Genomic DNA, 19,353 nt, shown 5'->3' with positions numbered 1-19,353 from the left:
ATCAAAAGTTGTATTTGTTAACAGTAGCTAATGTACTGTGAACAAACATGAACAAACAATGAATGACTGTATTTTTATTAACTAAAATTAACAAAGATGAATCAGTACTATAACAAATGTATTGCTCATGGTTAGTTCATGTTAACTAATGTTAACAAATGAGAGCTTATTGTAAAATGTTACCAATATTAGATACAGTAGCTATTATTATGAAAATGTTGCCAACTATAACTCCCATTATTATACATATTTTTTCATTACATGTTGCTCCAAGAGCACATTAATATGCAAATTAGATCCAGTGAATATACATTGCTGGGAAAACCAATGTATGGCCATTTTGCCCACATATTGCATAAAGTAAAATTATATATCAATTAATTCCATTATATCTTTCATAACATAGTTTAGAATCATCTTTAAACGGGTTTGGGTAAAAAAATCCTGAAACCTAAAAATGTATTGGTAGGCCTAAATGAAAAAAATAAATAAAATCCCATTTTATTCTTTTAACCCCTAATATATTATTAGACAGGTTAATTAATAGATTAGCCTAATTAATGTTATTATTAATGTATCATTTTAATCATACATAACAAATAATCCTGCCATATAAAGTATAATATAATCATAATTTAAGTAAATTAATAAATAAATGCCATTTTTTAATTTCAGAATTGTCAAAAAAAGACAATTTTATTACTGGTTCAGAATGACTGCTTAAAGAGACAGTTCACCCAAAAATGAAAATTCTTTCATCGTTTACTCACCCAGGAAGTTGTTCCAAACCTGTATACATTTCTTTGTTATGTTGAACACATTGGAAGATTCATTACGACTATGGAAGTCAATGGTGCCCCCAAAGCAGCCTGGGTACAAACTTTCTTCAAAATATCTTCTTTTGTGTTCAGCAGAACAAAGAAACTCATACAGGTTTGGAACAACATGAGGGAGAGTAAATGATGACAGAATGTTTTAGTTTTGGGTGAACTGTCCCTTTAAAGTGCACCAAATAGGCTACTAAAGAGTTATTTAGAAATAAATTAAATAATCAAATGTAAAATAATATAACATTTTATATGTTATATTGTCGTGAATCATGGGTGTCCCTTATTTTGCCACACTGAAGGTGGCAACCCTACCAATGTCTGAAATGGTTATGCACGGTTTAATAATGTTAACAAGTTTACAGCACGCCAACTCCTCCTCCTCCACCTTCAGCTCAATGCTGGTTCTCTTCAGACTGTCAGACAGAATCGAGCTATAGTGCACAGCAGACACGTCAAGGACCGTTCACAACATCAGCGTCAATGATGACTCTACATTGTATAGATGAGAAATTCTTGGATGCTGGTAGATGTCAGCCTTGTAAGACTAAATATGCAATCCGCGCAGGTACGTTAAGTTTCAAATTCAGTGTTCGCTAAATCGCCTCTTAGTCCATTATTTAGCTACATTTAAAAAGAGTAGGCTATAGCCTAGTTGATTTTAGTGGCGCAGTTTGTCAAGCCAAAAGCAAAAAAAAATTTTTTTATGATATAGCCTATTCGTGTTATGCGAATCCTACAATATAATAAAGTGGTAGCCTACACTGTAGCCGTACATACATCGACGTTGTTGTTGTTTCGTCCTCAAGTGACCGCAAATGCAAACATTTATAATAGTTTTAAACTTTGTAAAACAATATGTTTGGAAAAGAAGAAGAAACATTTTACTCATCGTTTTGTTTTGACCGCAGGTTTCGAATTTAATAAAAATTGCGGGTGGTCCAACAATCAACTCACCCAGTCACCTTACAGACCATGCAGACAAGGAACATTTAACGACGGATCTTCCGATAAATGCCAAACCTGTCGCCCTTGCATAACACAGTTTATTGCATGCAGCACAACTTCTGATACCATCTGCTGTAAACAAGGGTATGTTTTACTTTGATTGAAAAAAAAAAAAACCTTTGTTCATATAGACTAGCCTACTAGTTTTGACCGTATTGTTTTTTTTACCAGCACTAAAATAAATTAAGTGTACGATAATCTTTAAACTTGAAAATCGAAAGCGAGTTAATTATAACGGTTTGCGTGTTATTTTGATCCCATTTAAGTAGCGCAATACAGTATAAAAGTGAGCTTTAAATTGTCTCTTTTATTCCTACAATTATTGATATTGGATATGGATATGTTCCTTTTTGCAGAGAGCAGGTTTTCAAAGGAACATGCATCCCTCAGCCGTTGCCGACCACAGTGAAAACAGTAGGCTATAAAGATTGTTATACTAACTTTTCTTCGAGTTAGCTCTCCCTTTGTCCAATAGTGCTCTCTCATCTAATACTGAAAGATGTTTTATGCTTTAATAAATTACATTTTTAGTGTAAACTTTTTCTTTTTTTGTTAGACTGTGAGTTGGACTTCCATAAATTCCTCTTTTGGCAGCTCAACAACCTCTCTAACTCCAACTCCAACTCCGACCCCCTTTCAAAACCCCCATCATGCCATAAATGTGACAGGTATTGTTTGGCATTTCAGTATTTTTCATTTTTCAGTATCTTCATCTTTACAAATACCATACATATATACTGTTCAAAAGTTTGAGATATTGTATTAAAAAAACAACATTTTCACTCGAGTCTTCAGTTACATGATCCTTGGAAATTTCTAATATGCTGATTTGGAAACATTTCTTATCAATATTTAAAACAGTTTTGCTGCTTGATTCTTTTGTTGTTGTTGTTGTAGAAACCCTGATATGTTTTCCCCAGTAGGCTATTATTTAATGAATAGAAAGTTCTAAAGAACAGCATTTATTTTAAATAGAGCTTTTTGTAACAATGTAAAATGTGTTGCTGTCACTCTTGATAACTCCAGTGCATGCATGCTGAATTTATTATGTATTGATTTCTTAAAAAAATTTAACTGACCACAAACTTTTGAACAGTAGAGTACATATTTACAGTATATCAGTATTCAGTGCTTGATGTTGCTCTTTATCTTTTCAAATGTATCTGTTAAAATGTAGCCTTTTCAATACGGACACACAATATGAGTCGAGAGAAAGAAAAAATGTTAAACATTTTTGTTAAACAAAAGTAAATTTGATGGGGTTTTTTTCTCTCTCTTTCCTGCATTTTTGCAGCGATCTATATATGTTTAGGGATTTTATCTGCTCTCACTCTGGTATGTTTGTTCTTGGTTATCAAGAGGAGGAGGATCAACCATTTGAATAAAGGTCAGTTGCAGGAAAAAACACATTTGAAGGATATCCTGAAAGTTGAATCATTATTAATGTGTCCTGTCATGTATGACTGAGGCTGATTCAATACAGACCCAGGAATGCAAATTTTAGCAGGCAGCCCTGCCAAATTAACACATATTTTACCCCCCAAATGCCTTTTTTTCCCCAGAGAACCCCCGCAGAAAGCTATTGGGCTTGTTTTTTGGCTATTTTGAGTAGCAATTAGGCGGGTTTTGTTGTAAAAACTTGGCAACCCTGTCTGCCCGCGCGCTGGAATAAGTAGTCTAACGTTAGAAGAAAAAGATGAGTGTAAACGATCTTTGCCGGTGTTGTAAAAAATAATTTAAGGATACACAGAGTACTTACCAACACGATCATCATTTCTGAGAGAAATAGTAAAGGTGAATGCATATACGAACAAGTTCTCCGTTTAGGATTAGAAAAAATTAAACCCATGCGCTCTTTGGTGACGTGGATGCTTACGTTACTGTTTATCATCTGTCCATCAATGTCTAAAGCCCGCCCTCACAATTTCATTGGTCCGAACAGTTTCTGTTCGGGCATAATTACTTCTCTACGGATCAATTCCAGACCGAACTGCCTGAGTTAAAATGTTGTGGGCGGGGCTAAGTTCGGCTGGCATCCAGGCTAGGACCAACACAATATTAGGTCATAATGTTAGTATTACATTTTTGCAATTGCTACATCACAAAGTCTTGAGTGCTACTACATTGCAATATGTATTTCACAAGATTAAAGAACAGGAATAACAGGAATCTCTTATGTTTCACAGAATTTCAAAAACGTAATGGAACAATTCGGGAAAGCCTGTCCAAAAAGGGCATCAACAGATATGAACAGTCCATCTCATACAATATGATCAAAGAAAGCGACAATAACGATCACAGTACTGGATCGGCGTATCTGTTAGGTGGGTATACGAAAAAACAAACTAGTTTCATTTGACCCTAGATGAAACCACATTTCCATAACATATCCTGTAACATTTCTATAGTCCACATTCTACCAACTATAAGTAACTTTGCAAATAAATGTTAACTAGCAGTCATTACAGTATTAGTACTGTTTGCCTAATATCTGCAAACACTATTTTTAATGGTAATTTTAAGGATGCAGACATCATATGCAAGTACATGTCATCTTATTCTACTAACCTTAAAGGAACACGCCACTTTTTTTTTTATTTTTTTAAATAGGCTCATTTTCCAACTCCCCTAGAGTTAAACAGTTGAGTTTTACTGTTTTCAAATCCATTCAGCCGGTCTCCGAATCTGGCAGTAGTACTTTTAGCATAGCTTAGCATTGATCATTGAATTGGATTAGACCGTCAGCATCTCGTTCAAAAACGACCAAAGACCTTCGATATTTTTCTTATTTAAAGGACAACTCCGGTGAAAAATGAACCTGGGGTAATTAACACATGGTTACCGAGTAGATCGTTCTCTGGGATGCGTTTTCATGAAAATTGAATGTAAAGAGTATTATTTCTAAAAACAGATTAGTTTATAACGCTAGTCTGTGGGGCATAGAATAAGTAAAATTAAATTGCTAGTTAATACCACTAACAAGGCTCGAAAATAGCGTTCGTTGCTCGATTCGTCGAGACTGTTTTCCAAGATGGCTCCTGTCTGTATACGCGTAATGTACTGTCTTTATAAAGTATCTTCTTATTAAACTGTTTGTACACTTACAAAGTTCTCAATGCTTCGGTTTGCATGTAGGGACCCTCATTATGCTACCATGATAGTGTGAGGCTATTTTGAGCCTTGTAAGTGGTATAAACTAGCAATTTAATTTTACTTATTCTGTTCCCCATATACTAGCGTTATAAGCTAATCGTTTTTTTTTTTAGATAAAACTCTTTACATTTGATTTTCATGAAAACGCATCCCAGAGAATGATCTACTCGGTAACCATGCGTTAATCACCCCTAGGTTCATTTTTCACCGGAGTTGTCCTTTAAAACTTGACTCTTCTGTAGTTACATTGTGTACTAAGACCGACGGAAAATTAAAAGTTGTGATTTTCTAGGCCGATATGGCTAGGAACTATTCTCTCATTACACAGGATATTACGCAGCACCTGAAAATAGTACCCAGCATGCTCCCTGGGCAAGCAGGTTGTCACATTGGTTATGTTGCATAATATCATTGCAAAATCGTAACTTTTCATTTTCCGCCAGTCTTAGTACACAGTGCAACTACAGAAGAGTCGAGTTTTAAATAGGAAAACTATCGAAACTATTTGGTCATTTTTTTGAGCGAGATACTAATGGTCTCATCAGATTCAGATCGGCTGAATGGATTCGAAAACGGTAAAACTCAACTGTTTAACTTTAGGGGAGTTGGAAAATGGGCCTATTTAAAAAAAAACAAAAGTGTAGTGTACCTTTAACTCTTAACCTAATAATAATAAATGAATGGGTTAGTTGACATGTAGTAGCAAAGTTACTTATAATTGGCCGCGGATTATCGAAATAAAGTGCAACCCCTAATTTTTTTACATTTCTATTCATAGCTCCCAAAATCCAGAGTGCGCCTTTGAAAACCGTGCTGAATAACCTGGATGTTCTTGAGGAGCTTATGCAGGTATTAGACCCGGACATCTCCGGTGCTAAGAATACACGTCACCTTGCCGCCCAGTGCTCTTTTTCCTTTGCCTGGATCAATTATGCATATTCCATGAAGGACCACAAAAGTCCCCTTGTCGCCGTGTTGGAGGGTGTCGTCACCAAGAACCCAGAGTGGACCGTCGGCCACCTCGCTGAGCTGTTAACCACCATCAGTCGCAACGATGCCGTGGAGATCTTGGCAAAACTCCCTGCTGGTGTCGAAGAATAATTTGTGTGGTATTGTAAGAAAACAAACCAGTATTATACAACCCCAAATCAGAAAAAGTTGGGACAGTATGGAAAACGCAAAAAAAAAGAAGAAAAAAAAGAAGTGATTTCTAAATTGACTTTGACTTGTATTTCATTGCAGACAATATGAACACAAAATATTTCATGTTTTGTCTGGTCAACTTCATATCATTTGTAAATATGCATCCTTTCCTGTCATTCAGACCTGCAACACATTTAAAAAAAGTTGGGACAGTAAAGCATTTACCACTTTGTAATGTTGCCATTCCTTTTCACAACACTTAAAAGACGTTTAGGGACTGAAGACACCAAGTGATGAAGTGTTTCAGTTGTAATTTTGTCCCATTCTTCCTGCAAACAAGTCTTAAGGTTGGCAACAGTACGGGGTCTTCGTTGTCGCATTTTGCGCTTCAAAATGCCTCACACATTCTCTATTGGAGACAGGTCGGGACTGCAGGCAGGCCAGTCAAGTACCCGTACCCTCTTCCTCCGCAGCCAGGACTTTGTAATGTGTGCAGAAAGTGGTTTTGCATTGTCTTGTTGAAATATGCATGGACGTCCCTGGAAAAGATGTCAGCATATTATGCTCCAAAATCTCTATGTACTTTTCAGAATTAATGGTGCCTTCACAGAAGTGCAAGTTACCTTTGCCAAGGGCACTGACACAACCCAATACCATGACAGACCCTGGCTTTTGGACCTGTTGCTGGTAACAGTCTGGATGATCCTTTTCTTCTTTGGTCCGGAGCACACGGCGTCCATTCCTCCCAAAAAATACCTGAAATACTGATTCATCTGACCACAGTACACGTTTCCACTGTGTGATCGTCCATCACAGATGCCTCCGAGCCCAGAGAAGTCGACGGCGCTTCTGGACACTGTTAACATAGGGCTTCCTTTTGGCACAGTACAGTTTTAACTGGCATTTGTGGATGTAACTACGTATTGTGGTACTTGACAAAGGTTTGCCAGTGTAGTCCTGAGCCCATGTGGTGATATCGCTTATAGATGAATGACGATTCTTGATGCAGTGCCGCCTGAGGGATCGGAGATCACGGTGGTTCAGCTTAGGCTTGCGCCCTTGTCCTTTATGCACTGAAATTCCTCCAGATTCCTTGAATCTTTTAATTATGTTATGCACTGTTGAATGTGAAATATCCAAATCTCTTCCTATCTTTCTTTGAGGAACATTGTTTTTAAACATTTCAATAATTTTCTCACGTATTTGTTGGCAAACTGGCGATCCTCGGCCCATCTTTGCTCCTAAAGGATTAGACCTTTCTTGGATGCTGCTTTTGTACAAAATCATAATTACAATCACCTGTTGACATCACCTGTTTCAAATCACATCATTATTTGACCATTTTACCTCATTACTAGCCCTAAATTGCTCCTGTCCCAACTTTTTTAGAAATGTGTTGCAGGTCTGAATGACAGGAAATGATGCATATTTACAAATGACATGAAGTTGACCAGACAAAACATGAAATATTTTGTGTTCATATTGTCTGCAATGAAATACAAGTCAAAGTAAATTTAGAAATCACTTCTTTTTTTTTTTGCGTTTTCCATACTGTCCCAATTTTTTCTGATTTGGGGTTGTACTTCTTCTAAATGATAATGTTGTCATTGCAATTCGTAACTATTCAACACTTGAAATCTGGTTAAGTTTTATCTTGAGATATGCGCAATTTACTGTGGTGTTCCAAGACAAGTTGTGAGAGAGTTGTGTTGACTGAAATCATAATAGAAAAAGACCCCTGAATAATGTGTAACAGATGTGTGCGTCTGGAGCCCATGTGGAAGCATTTAGAATCGAAGGAAACACTCCTTAAACATTCCATTTTCACTTTAGATCACATCTATGCTACATATTTAGTTTTGTGTATATCAAAATGTTACCTGCATAATTCATATTCTGCCTTTTTATTAAATTACTACTCCAATTCCTAAAATTTAGGGTTTTTTTTATTCTTATTTAATGCCATAATCATATACAAATCTTTGGTGCACAACTGATGCTTTTGTACGTTCGGCTCAAAGACCACAACAAATCTTGAACTTTGTTCAAACATTGTACATCTTTATTAAGCAAAAACATTATAAATAAAAAAAGTGCATAGAAAAATTAAACAGGTTTAGAAATATGTATACAACTATTTACAAACTTAGGGGTCGTCTGTACAAGGTAGCAAAGACATTTTTTTTTATTTTTTTATTTTTAAGTCTTTCAACACAACGCTGTTGTTGCTGTTGTTTTTTTTTTTTTTAAATAACCTACACAGGAACAGAGAGATTTTTCTTTTCCCAAGAAGCTCTGGGAAACACATTATCACAGGAGGTCCTGACTAGTGCTTTGCATCCTTCATTGCACAAGAGCCGACTCTGCATGACAGAACAGACCAAGCAAATCTAGTTTTGCATTAGTATTACTTGACGTTGTCTGAACAGCTTGAGGTAGAATCCTTGCAAGTCTGGGGTGGTTTGATTAAAATCGGAGATCTGCTAAATTTCAGTTTCTTGATGGAGACGCCCACTCCACACAAAACACGGGAAACAAAGAAAAAGCTGGAGATGATGACGTGATTTTAGGGGGAAGAAAACGACTCCTTTTAGGAAGTCAAATAAAAGCAGACAGCTAAGACACATAAAACAAACAGCTGGCTCAAAACATCACCTTGTAAGAAAGGCCACGTTGCAAGAACTCGTCCTCAATGTTCAAGTTAAAAAAAGGAAATAAAATGGAGGGGGGGAGGGGGAAACCCTGAAGAAAACTCTGATAAGACCTTGGTCACATACAAAAAGCACAGACCTATGGGTATAAACCCCCATTAAAGACAAACAGGAATAAATAGAACGCTTCTACAGTCCGAACAATCTTTTATACGCTTCGATGAACGATGGCATCAGCTTGATTTTTTCCTACATGAAGAAGATAACCAACTCCACATCTCTCGAGGAAAATTAAGGTGCCGAGTGCCACCATCTGCTGAAAAACTTTCAATAACTCTTCTATAAATATATATATAGATTCTGTAAGTCACCAGTATACATCGCCTTTGCGGTCCTACATCTATAGGACACTTTAAGCAGTAAATGTAGAGCTCCAATTGTATGTGCAATTGTGGCAAAAAAATGATTTTATTGCAGGAACAATCCACGACGTCATCACACCTTTAAAAGCTGTGACGCAATGAGGATACGGTTAGTCACGATTAGCTTAAGTAGTGTCCTCTACTACACGATGAAAAGAAACACAAATATACTTCTACGCTTCTCCAGGCATGATTTTGATTCGACACAAGGCTCTCAAGAGGTATAAAAAGCACAAACATGCTAAAACGTTGCTCTTTTGAGTATTCGGAATGGGGTTTGAACACACCATAGACATATATGGGCACATTGCTAGAAAGCATTTCTGGTTTTGCTTCGCTATTTTAACACCGGTTGCAGCAATTACAGCTTGCATCCGTTTTCTAGAGACATGGAACAGAGGAAGTACGTCGTTTCCCCTTTAGGACTTTATGTTTGATTTAGCACCATGGAGGTCATCAAGTTTAAAAACCACCTATACAGTTTTAGACCAAAATAACAAAGTGTTTAGACATGCCTATAAAAACGCGACGGAAAATAAATTATTAAAAAAGAAAATGTTACAAATAAAAGCCTTTGAGAAGATTATAGGGGTTTTCAAGCGGATGAGAAGACCACTAGATGCTTCAACAACGTATCAGTGAAACTGGATCCAAGGGTTATACTGAGGGGTTTACAATGTTGTCCTGAGCAGTGTGAGTCTTTCTCAGTTAAACACAAAAGTGTGATCTAAAATAAAATCGATAGATACAGATCTGAATGAATACGTTCACATCATTAGATTAGTAATATGCATGTTTTTACAGAGTATCTTCACTGCCGCTGAGCTTTCGCACACTACGTGGTCCGCACCGAAAACTCTCTCAAGCACAGAGGCGATTCTGTTCAGATCTTCAGAATCCAGCATTTTAAGGTCGGCTCGAAGAAGAACAAGAAAAAAAAGGAGGTTTGAGATTTAAAGGTCAGCTACGGGAACAGAATGCCCTGAAATCTTGGCAGCGGCCATTTCTATTCAGCTTTTAAAAAGCATAAAAACGCCTACAGGAATAATTTAAAAGTAGTCACAATTTTGCTGCAAAACATACAACGACTCTGGCTAAAGTTCAATCTTTGCCGCTTTTTTGTTTGACTTTGCTGCTTATGAACTGGTTAAAAACAAAAAAAAAACCACTGCTATGACTGAGACCGAGACTCTTTTCAAAACCACTAATATTCCGACAAAACGTTCAGTGAACCACAAAGGATGTAGCACAACGGGAAATGTTCTTGAAAGGCCATGATCATGTTTCCACACATAACTCATGCGTTATCTGTTCTACTGGACTGAATGTAGGTTGGCAGGAATCACTATTCAAGGACATGAATGGCTCCACAACAGCAGTTTAAAAGTTAGTGGTCCTTTTAAATGAAGGACTTTGAAGGGGTGACTGTTGAGCTTTCAAACCCTCCGCTTGGACCCCCTTTACCCGTCAAGCCTCGGCCCAGTGTTTTACCCGTCTAGCTCCATTGTCGTGCAGTTGCACTGCAACTTTTCCATCACTCTTCCTCAGTTTAAGAAGCGTCGACAGCGCTTGGCTCCACAGTTGCAGCCGAGCTTGTTGCTGGCATCTTCAATGGGGAACTTGTAGTCGTAGGTCAGCTCTTCTCCACGGTAGATCTTCCGCAAGGCGAAAATGACTATGTGCTTCTGACCCTCCACATTGATGACTCGAGAGTAGCAGTTTGGTTCACAGGAGTGGTTGATGAACCGTGCTGCATTGCCGTGCATCGTGGCGTCTACCACATCAAAGTCGTCAATGCGGAACATATAGCATCCAATGCCCTGGTAGGAAGAGCAGAGGAAAGAGGTGGTATGAGACTGATATTCAAACCCTGACACATATCTAGTACAGGGTGAACCCAAAAGATGTTTTTATGTAAAATAATGAAACAAATAATTAATCTAAACCATATGAATATATACAGAAAAATATGGCAAGGAATTTTTTTTTTTTTAATAAGAAATCAATATACTCTTATTCAGCAAGGATGCATTAAATTAGAGCTGCAACAACTAGTCGATAAAATCGATAATGAAAGTCATTATACAAATTACAGCACTGAATAATGCATTTCTATGGACTAAATGTGCATCTAGAAATAGTGGAGTGAAAACAGAGTGAGCTGCTGCAGAAAAGGCACATGATACAAGTGTCAGAAACATGAGGAATCTTTATTTTAAGCTGCTAAATTTAGGTTTAAAAGTCAACACGTAATTCATATATTTTATGAGAGTAGTAACTGTACAGGGATAACAGCGTGTCATTTGAATATAAATGTAAGACGTTTCTACAGGATAAACAAAATAACAGTAACAGGATACTGTGTCCAGAGCGAATGTGTGCGTGATCCTGCAGAACATTCCTCTTATGTGGTAACACTGAATTTGTGTTTTTTTGTGTTTTTGTATTTCTTTAATATCATTTTAATGTAGGGCTTTAAACTCCTTTTGCGTACTAACTTTTTTTATAATGTCTAGCACAGACATACCCTTAAGAAAATGAACCATGCTTTTGCCGTATTGATTAAAGCAGCACTAGGTAGGCTTTGCTCTCGGGGTCCCCCTACAGTTGGGAAATAGTATTGTCCTCTACTACTGTCGTAAACTCTTGTCATCTTACATCAGTCGATGCATCGCACGTGCATTTGTTGACATGACAACCATGACGCCGCATTCACACGGGGCGTCGGCGTCAATGCTTCTCGGCCCGTGTGAATGCGGCGTGATAGCCCTGAACACTGCATGAGTTCACATGCAGGTGTTCTGCTTGCGTCGCGTGTGAAATGTCTTCATCCCAGGTACAGTGGCTCATGTTTCAGCATGTCATATGAATATAATTTCATGGGTTTTATTTTTTTCAAACGCCAAATGATCGCGATGCTCACGTTTACAAGCCAGCGTCATTATATTAGCCTAGTCTATTGGTTCCCGTTTTACGGAATCTATATGATACTTCAATTCAATGTTTGAGTGGTAGGTAATAACCATATATCGTCAATATTATAATATCAAGCTACCATAGATTAACATCGTTGTCCATTGATCATGCCTTTGTGGTCTGATTGGTTGAAGGACTATCCAATTGCGTACAGAGTAATTTGAATTATGCTTGTTTATCACGCCTCTTGTCGTCTGATTGGTTGAAGGACTATCCAATTGCGTACAGAGTAATTTAATTTATGCGCATTTATGCTCGCGTGTGCAGTAGAAAATACAGAGCAGACTCTCCAGACCAATGTTCAATTTTAAATTGAGCTTGGTCTGGTGATAGCCAGACAAGTTAATATGTGGTTACCATGGAATAACTTCAATAACCTTGTTATTGATTTATTATTATTATTTTGCTTTTATTTGTTGTAAAACCATGGTTAATTTATGTAATGGTAGATATATTCACTATGCATGTTTGCATTGCACTCAGCTGACACGTTTGTTTGAAGGACAGTATTGGGCAGGATATGGAATGGTGTGTTTTGTCAATAAAATTGTATCTGATTAATCGGAAAATAATCTGCCAACTAATCGATTATCAAAATAATCGTTAGTTGCAGCCCTACATTAAATTGATCAAAATTGACAGTAAATACATCTATACAATCAAGTTTGAATGCTGAAATGAATGGTTTCTATTCATCAATAAAAGGAATAAAAACGGTATCATATAAAATCGTAGTGATGTTCAAAATTCAGCTTTAACATCACAGAAATAAATCAACATTTTTCTCTTGTAATATATTTTTTAAATGTATTTTAAATTGTAATAATGTTTCACAATATTTTTTACTGTATTTTAAAATAATATAAATTGAGGTGAAAACAAATTAAAGGCAATATGAGAAACATGACAGAAATAATTTTAAAATGTTTTTTTTTGGATTATAATAAAGTACATTTTTTTGGTATTCTAGTAATGAATAAAAAGGCACACTTTTTAAAGGAACATTTATTTATTTTTTGTTTTTCTTTAGATTTTGAGGAGTAAAAACAGAGAGATATGAATACCAAAAACCCATTTGTTGTTTAACATGGTGGTAATCGACTGAGAGATGGTAATAAATACTAGGGAAGGTTTTTGTGCCCCCGATCCGAGTCATTGAATATTGTATTTTCCTAGTGCACATCTCAAATACAGATGGTAGATCAAAATAAACAGTAAATAAATCACCTTCAAGTGATTTTTTTACAAAAGTGCTCATCAAATACGCTAAACACAGAACCTTGAACGTGGATGTGACATGTTACAACAGACCGTATTCACGCGCACACATTGAGTTTCTTCTTTTCCTTTTAATGACGGTTGGCGTACCCTCTTAAAGGCCCACTGAAGTGCCTTGAAACACGCAGCATTATTCAATGTGTTGACGTAATTTCCCCTGAAACAGTTCCAGCTGTTAGCAGCTCCTCCCCTTTTTTGAAACAGCCAATAGCGTTTCATTAATATCACAGTTTGACTAGAGCCTTTCTGTTTGGTAAAGCCAGAGTTTCCTTCTTATCTCCTCCATATGGCTTTGAAATAAAGCCTTCCGTGCAGAATTTAAATGGGTCCGATATGTTTTGTTGCATGCGCCGACTCCGCTCTCGTCTCGTGTCTCTAGTCAACGGCTCTGGTCTAGAGACTGTGTGTGTGCGCTGCGGCGGTGCACGTGAAAGTAACGTGAAACCAGACTTCATTCGCCTCAACTGAAAGCATATTTACACAGTCTGAGTCATTTCTTAAAGGTCCCATGGCATGGCATTTTTCTATTATTTTATAATGTTTCCTGAGGTGTACTTATATTGTTAGTATGATTTTTACATCAAAAAATGTCATAATTTAGAAATAAAAGGCATTTTTTCTATATTGATGTTTGCCCTGTGGCTGAATGCCCTGCTTCAAGAGGCGTGTCTGCTGTGAGACTTCAGTAAAAACGCCCACTGTTGCGATTGGCTGACATCTTTGCATTTGAAATAAGTGTTAGATTATGTTGCGGAGGAGGCGTGGTTTAGCGAGGCACTGCATGCATGAGAGCGAGAGACTGACTGGGAACTCGTGAAACACGGAGAGCTGGAGGAAGTTTTATTGTAACAGACTTCATTGTAATGTATCTTATAATTTGTTTTTGTGTACATTTTTTACATTTCTGTGCATTTAAATGGTTTTAGGTCTGTATTATCTGTGTAAATAAGTAGGGACTTTTATTTTGACGGTTGTTGCAGTCTACGGAGCGATTTGAAAAAAGAGGGAGCGCTCGTGAGAGCTTGCGGTTCATCATTCAGTGGGTTTAAGCGGATTTAAAGTTTACAGTTTGTTTAGCACCCCCCGAAAAGACAATAGGGGTGTATGTGCTTGTTTACTGTCATTTGAAATGAGTATGTTTGTGTATTTCGCTGTATTGTTATTGATAGTGCTATGGAGAGAGAGTTTGTGTAAGAGGTTTTTTGTTCAGTTCTCACGGTGATTTTTGGAGATAAACGGTTTCAATAAACTCCTGAAACATCAGTTAAGTCTAGCCATCATTTTGACGGGGTTCTCTACATTTATTGTACTGAGTTGTTGAGAGCGCTGTGCTGTTAACGCGAGCTTATTTGTAGCTGAGAGTTCTGAATAAACAGTCCCAGTCACGTCGACTCTGTCATTGCAGCGCGTTTTCTCTCTCAAAATGCTTTCACCACAACTAACAGCAAACACGACATGGACATGAATACAGTAAGAGCTTCGTTGTGCAGCATAACAGCGTCATTCATTATAATGGCAGTTTTTTCTCTCCAAGACCACATTTACACAACTAATAGGTCCTATTGTTCAGTCTTGCAATGCTAATGGGTGGAAAAATTGTGTGAATAGGCCTGTTTACCTGGCCACGAACTCACACAACCTGCGGATTTGACTTGAAGCAGATCATTAAGTTTTACTGGACTGGATAAATCGACATTCAAGTAAGTAAAATTCCCCCAAATATTTTTTTATGTGATTTGTACTATGTCTAGATCCTGCAGATATTAAGGTACTGTTGAATACTTAAATCATATTAGATTTTGAGCTTGTAATGTCAATGTTGTAATTTTACAACATTGGGTGAAAGGGGTAGCAAAATTTACCCGTGCACCTTGCATATTACATGGATGAAATGTACTTCTCACCTGTTCCATGTTAAGTAAATACTAAAAGAAAATGTTTTTGATCATTTGCAAGTTTTAAAATGTCATCTTTGTTACAATTTTGAGTTTTAATCATCATTTAATTATTATTAAATAAGTTCAAGTTGAATTAAGGAATACATTATTTCTTTGAGAATTTGAAAGTATTTATTTAGCAGTATTTGAAACTATCTGTCTCTTATCATTTATAAAACACACTTAACTGGTTTTCTTTTATCGGCTTTGTTTGCCCAAATATCTGCTTCCTGCATGAGGGACAGGTGATAATGTTCAGGAATGTGGGGGGTAATAGTGCTATTAGCATGATAGAAGAGGGCACAATAAGCTAGCCAGATGGTATGGTGTGATTTTGTGGAACGTGTGAATTCTTTAAATGTGTAAGTATCATTGGGATATGGAAAATGTTTTTTTTCCAGTGTTTTTCCCATTTCAGAATGTCACCAGCCAGGAAAGACTGTATTATCTACAAAGTGTATGATGTCATTGATGGCATCCAAAAAGGGAACAGTGATTTTGAAATGGATTCTGATACAAGTTGAACGAATGTGGAGATGCCTGTGAACTGGAAAAGTAAAAAAAAAAAAAAAACCCTTGACCACCCATCTGATGATTATGTGGACATCACGCCAACAAAATCAAGTCCCTCAAGAACACAAACCATGCCCCGTGATTTTATCAGTCCAAACACTGATTTGTCAGGTCGTATCACTAATGATGCCGAGCTTAATACACCACTGGAGTATTTCTGAAAGTTTGTGTTGGAAGATATGACGAAAATAGAGGATGCCGCAGACACTGTGGTAAAGGCTACACCAACACACTTTGCTGCAAGTGCAATGTCCACCTCTGCTTCTCTGAGGATAAGAACTGCCTTTGGGACTATCATAACTGAATATGGCTATGAACATAGCTAAATTACATAAATTCCAAAGTTTTCATTCAGTTAATCATGTTTTGTAAATACAATCTAAACATTTTTTATATGTTACATATGCTACTAATATAATCATTACACCCTGCAAATTAACCCTTAGATGTTCTCTACATTCATTCAGACAGTGAGTGAAATCACTGCTACCCAACAGACCCAACGTTGCAATATTACAACATTCCCCTAAAAACGTATTAAAAGATCGAAAATGTAAAAAAAAAACATATATTTCTGCATTAGAGGCCTCCTACAACAACATGTATAAGGTGGAAACAATTTTGACAGGTTTTTTTCTATATTTGGGTCTTACAGGGTTAAGCCCAAAAAATACTTCGGCAGTCCGCGTTCGTGCACCGTCCGCGCTACATAATTTTTATGCTCAGGAGGGTTCGCGGGTGTCTGCACACCCCGTCGGTGCGGCCGGTGCACGCAAAACAGTGCATGCGCCAGAAAGGTCACAACAATTGTACTGCGCATGTGTCAAACTCGGCCATCCGTGCTCATCTGCGGTTGGTTATACTTTGAAAGGTGTGTGGACACGACTGCGCACAAGACGCGTCCAGACATGGAAATTGAAGTATACCCGGGGCTTTAGGATAACCGATACCGATCAGTAAAAAAATATATAAAATGCTAAACTGGCCCCGATACCGATCCTTGAGATCAGCTTGGGACATCCCTAATAAATGCATCTATTTAAAAATGGCACCTTTCCACTTACCTTGCCATCGTAATACTTCTCACGCTTGTCCGTAAGAACAGAACGAATAACGATGCCTGAATACTCGATGACCATCTCCCCTGCCTCAATGTTCCGCTTGCAGAAAAGGCCTCTCCCATGAATTGCAGACCTATGACGGGGATAACATTTACAGTGAATGTGAGTTGTTTTGAATGAAAATACTGGCAACACAACCAGAGAACACGGAGGAAAAACAAAAATGCACTAAATCGTTGCAAATCCAACCGAGCACTGGGAAAGGGTGTCAGAATAGACTCCAAAGATTATAAATCAATTTCCATGGCAAAAACACATTCCCCATATATAAACCACGGAGACCTTATCTGAACCCAGACTGCAATATGTCATTAGAGGTATAAAAGGGAAGACAAGTATTTTCTGAAGATCCTAGGGTTTCTCAAAATTAAAGCGCATCTTTATGACAAGTCAACAGGGTTTTATTACTGGGAGATCACCTGGAAACAAAAACTAAACTCTTCCTTCCTGCGATTGGTGAATTCATCCCAACATATGATAATGACATTTTGACTTCTGCAAAATGTAAAAACAATACTTAACTTCTCAACTGATGTTGCTCAAATATGGGGCTTAAAGACGGAACTGAAACTATGACTCAGTTCCTCAACTGTTAACCCACCTGTAGACGCCAACTGCTTCCTTGGATGTCCTCTCCAGATGTCTAAAGCGCATGGCCATAGGAAGCTCCAAACTTGTTGCACGTCTGTAAAGTGCAATTGATTTTATTTATTAGTCACGAGATTAAGCCAGTTTCCTAATGAATCATTCAAAAAGGTCAATACTGAGAGAATTAGCCAAGAAAGAGGAATTACAACCAAGAAAAGATTAAAAAAGGGGAAAGGAATGTGAAAAGCACAATGTCACAAAAAAACACAACTTAAGTCATCAAAAGCAAGTCAATTTTTCAATCTGCGAAACAAAAGCAAATACATCAGCATTCGTATTTAAGTTCTCAAGGTGACCTACTTAAATTACTTTAAAAAGTGCCCCTATTAGGCTTTTTAAGATATTACCAGTGTGAACTATAGCTGCTTTAAATTGTAAAAGGTCTGCAAAGTTTTAAAGATACATAGTGCCCATTATTGTCTCCCAAAAGAAAGAGCCGATTCTGAACTGAAACAAATCGTTCTGCATGAACCTACAAAGGCTTTTAACAAATTTGCATAATATGGGATTTCATTGGCTGCCAGTGAACAACGTCTACTTTGACTCTTGACACTGTGGTTGAGTTTGGTATGTGTTGTCGCTGTTTTTGGCAAAGCAAAAAGCAAAAATCCACTTTGTATTTGTATTCCTTCGGATGAGATGTTAAACCAAGGTCCTGACTTGTCTGTGGTCATTAAAAATGCCATGGCACTTCTCGTAAAAGATTTGGGGTGTAACCCCGGTGTCCTGGCCAAATTCCCTCCATTGGCCTTTCCCAATTATGGCCTCCTAATAACCCCCATCCATTGAATTGGCTCTATCACCCTCTCTCCTCTCCACCAATAGCTGGGGTGTGGTGAGCACACTGGCGCCGCTGTACTGTGGCTGCCGTTGTATCATTCAAGTGGAAGCTGCACACTGGTGGTGGTTGAGGAGAGACCCCTGACATAGTTGTAAAGTCCTTTGGGTGTACAGTAGTACATATGAAAGCGCTATATAAATGCCTCATTCATTCATAAGTGCCTCTGTAGCTGAAATTCAGATATGTTAATGGCCATTTTCGTTTCAGACACGTGCTGTAAGCGGTAGACCAATCATAACAGACTGGGCCATCTGACCAATCAGAGCATAGTAGGTTTTTCAAAAGGAGGGATTTCGAGAGACTGAATCCTTTATCGAGTCATTTCAGACACTGTTAGAAAAGAGGTGATGCTGCAATGTATATTATTAGAAAATGTAAATGTTTTTGATCTTGGATGGATGTAAACCCATTGTAGGAGACAACAGCCTAATGGGGAATAAAATAGAATGAAATAGCATAATGGGGCACTTTAAAAAATACAAAAAAAAGGTAAGCAAAGTGCTACATCATGCATTAAGCGTTGCAGTTCTGAAACAATATTCATGTTTTACTGTGAACCTCTATCAGGGTTTTCTCATAACTTTTATGTGCGTCATATCAGAGAAACAAAACTTTCATTCATAAAATTCTAACTTATTTGACCTGGTGGATTTGAGAAGAACCTCATCTTCTTCTTCATCATACAGGTCGGTGTCAGGAAGCTGTCTGTGCTGTGACGCCAGGAAGTTAAACATATCAAAGGTAGACTTCCTGTTAAACAGACACAAGAGTAGGT

General features: G+C 37.5%; 2 protein-coding genes across 3 annotated transcripts in view; one reads left to right on the top strand and one right to left on the bottom strand.

Moving 5' to 3' along the window:
* Window positions 1-1,251: 1,251 nt before the first annotated feature.
* Window positions 1,252-8,060, top strand: igflr1 (IGF-like family receptor 1). The gene is made up of 7 exons (XM_079824455.1): window positions 1,252-1,395; window positions 1,739-1,919; window positions 2,192-2,249; window positions 2,392-2,503; window positions 3,130-3,222; window positions 4,022-4,159; window positions 5,767-8,060. Exons 1-7 carry the CDS (start codon window positions 1,311-1,313, stop codon window positions 6,087-6,089), a joined length of 990 nt encoding a protein of 329 aa, XP_079680581.1. The 5' UTR covers window positions 1,252-1,310; the 3' UTR covers window positions 6,090-8,060.
* Window positions 8,061-8,174: 114 nt separating this feature from the next.
* Window positions 8,175-19,353, bottom strand: part of kmt2bb (lysine (K)-specific methyltransferase 2Bb) — a 52,006-nt gene continuing 40,827 nt past the window's right edge. For both annotated transcript variants that reach the window (XM_079824453.1, XM_079824454.1), the window contains exons 34-37: window positions 19,221-19,328; window positions 17,691-17,774; window positions 17,033-17,162; window positions 8,175-11,024 (exon numbers count right to left, since the gene is read on the bottom strand). In XM_079824453.1, coding sequence (XP_079680579.1) covers window positions 10,749-11,024; window positions 17,033-17,162; window positions 17,691-17,774; window positions 19,221-19,328 — 598 coding nt within the window. In that variant the 3' untranslated portion in view covers window positions 8,175-10,748. The remainder of the gene's footprint in view (window positions 11,025-17,032; window positions 17,163-17,690; window positions 17,775-19,220; window positions 19,329-19,353) is intronic.

This window comes from Gobio gobio, assembly GCF_949357685.1.
Source record: "Gobio gobio genome assembly, chromosome: 8".
NCBI lineage: Eukaryota > Metazoa > Chordata > Actinopteri > Cypriniformes > Gobionidae > Gobio > Gobio gobio.
Note: the sequence above shows the minus strand (reverse complement) of the source record. Positions and strands in the feature narration are given on the sequence as shown.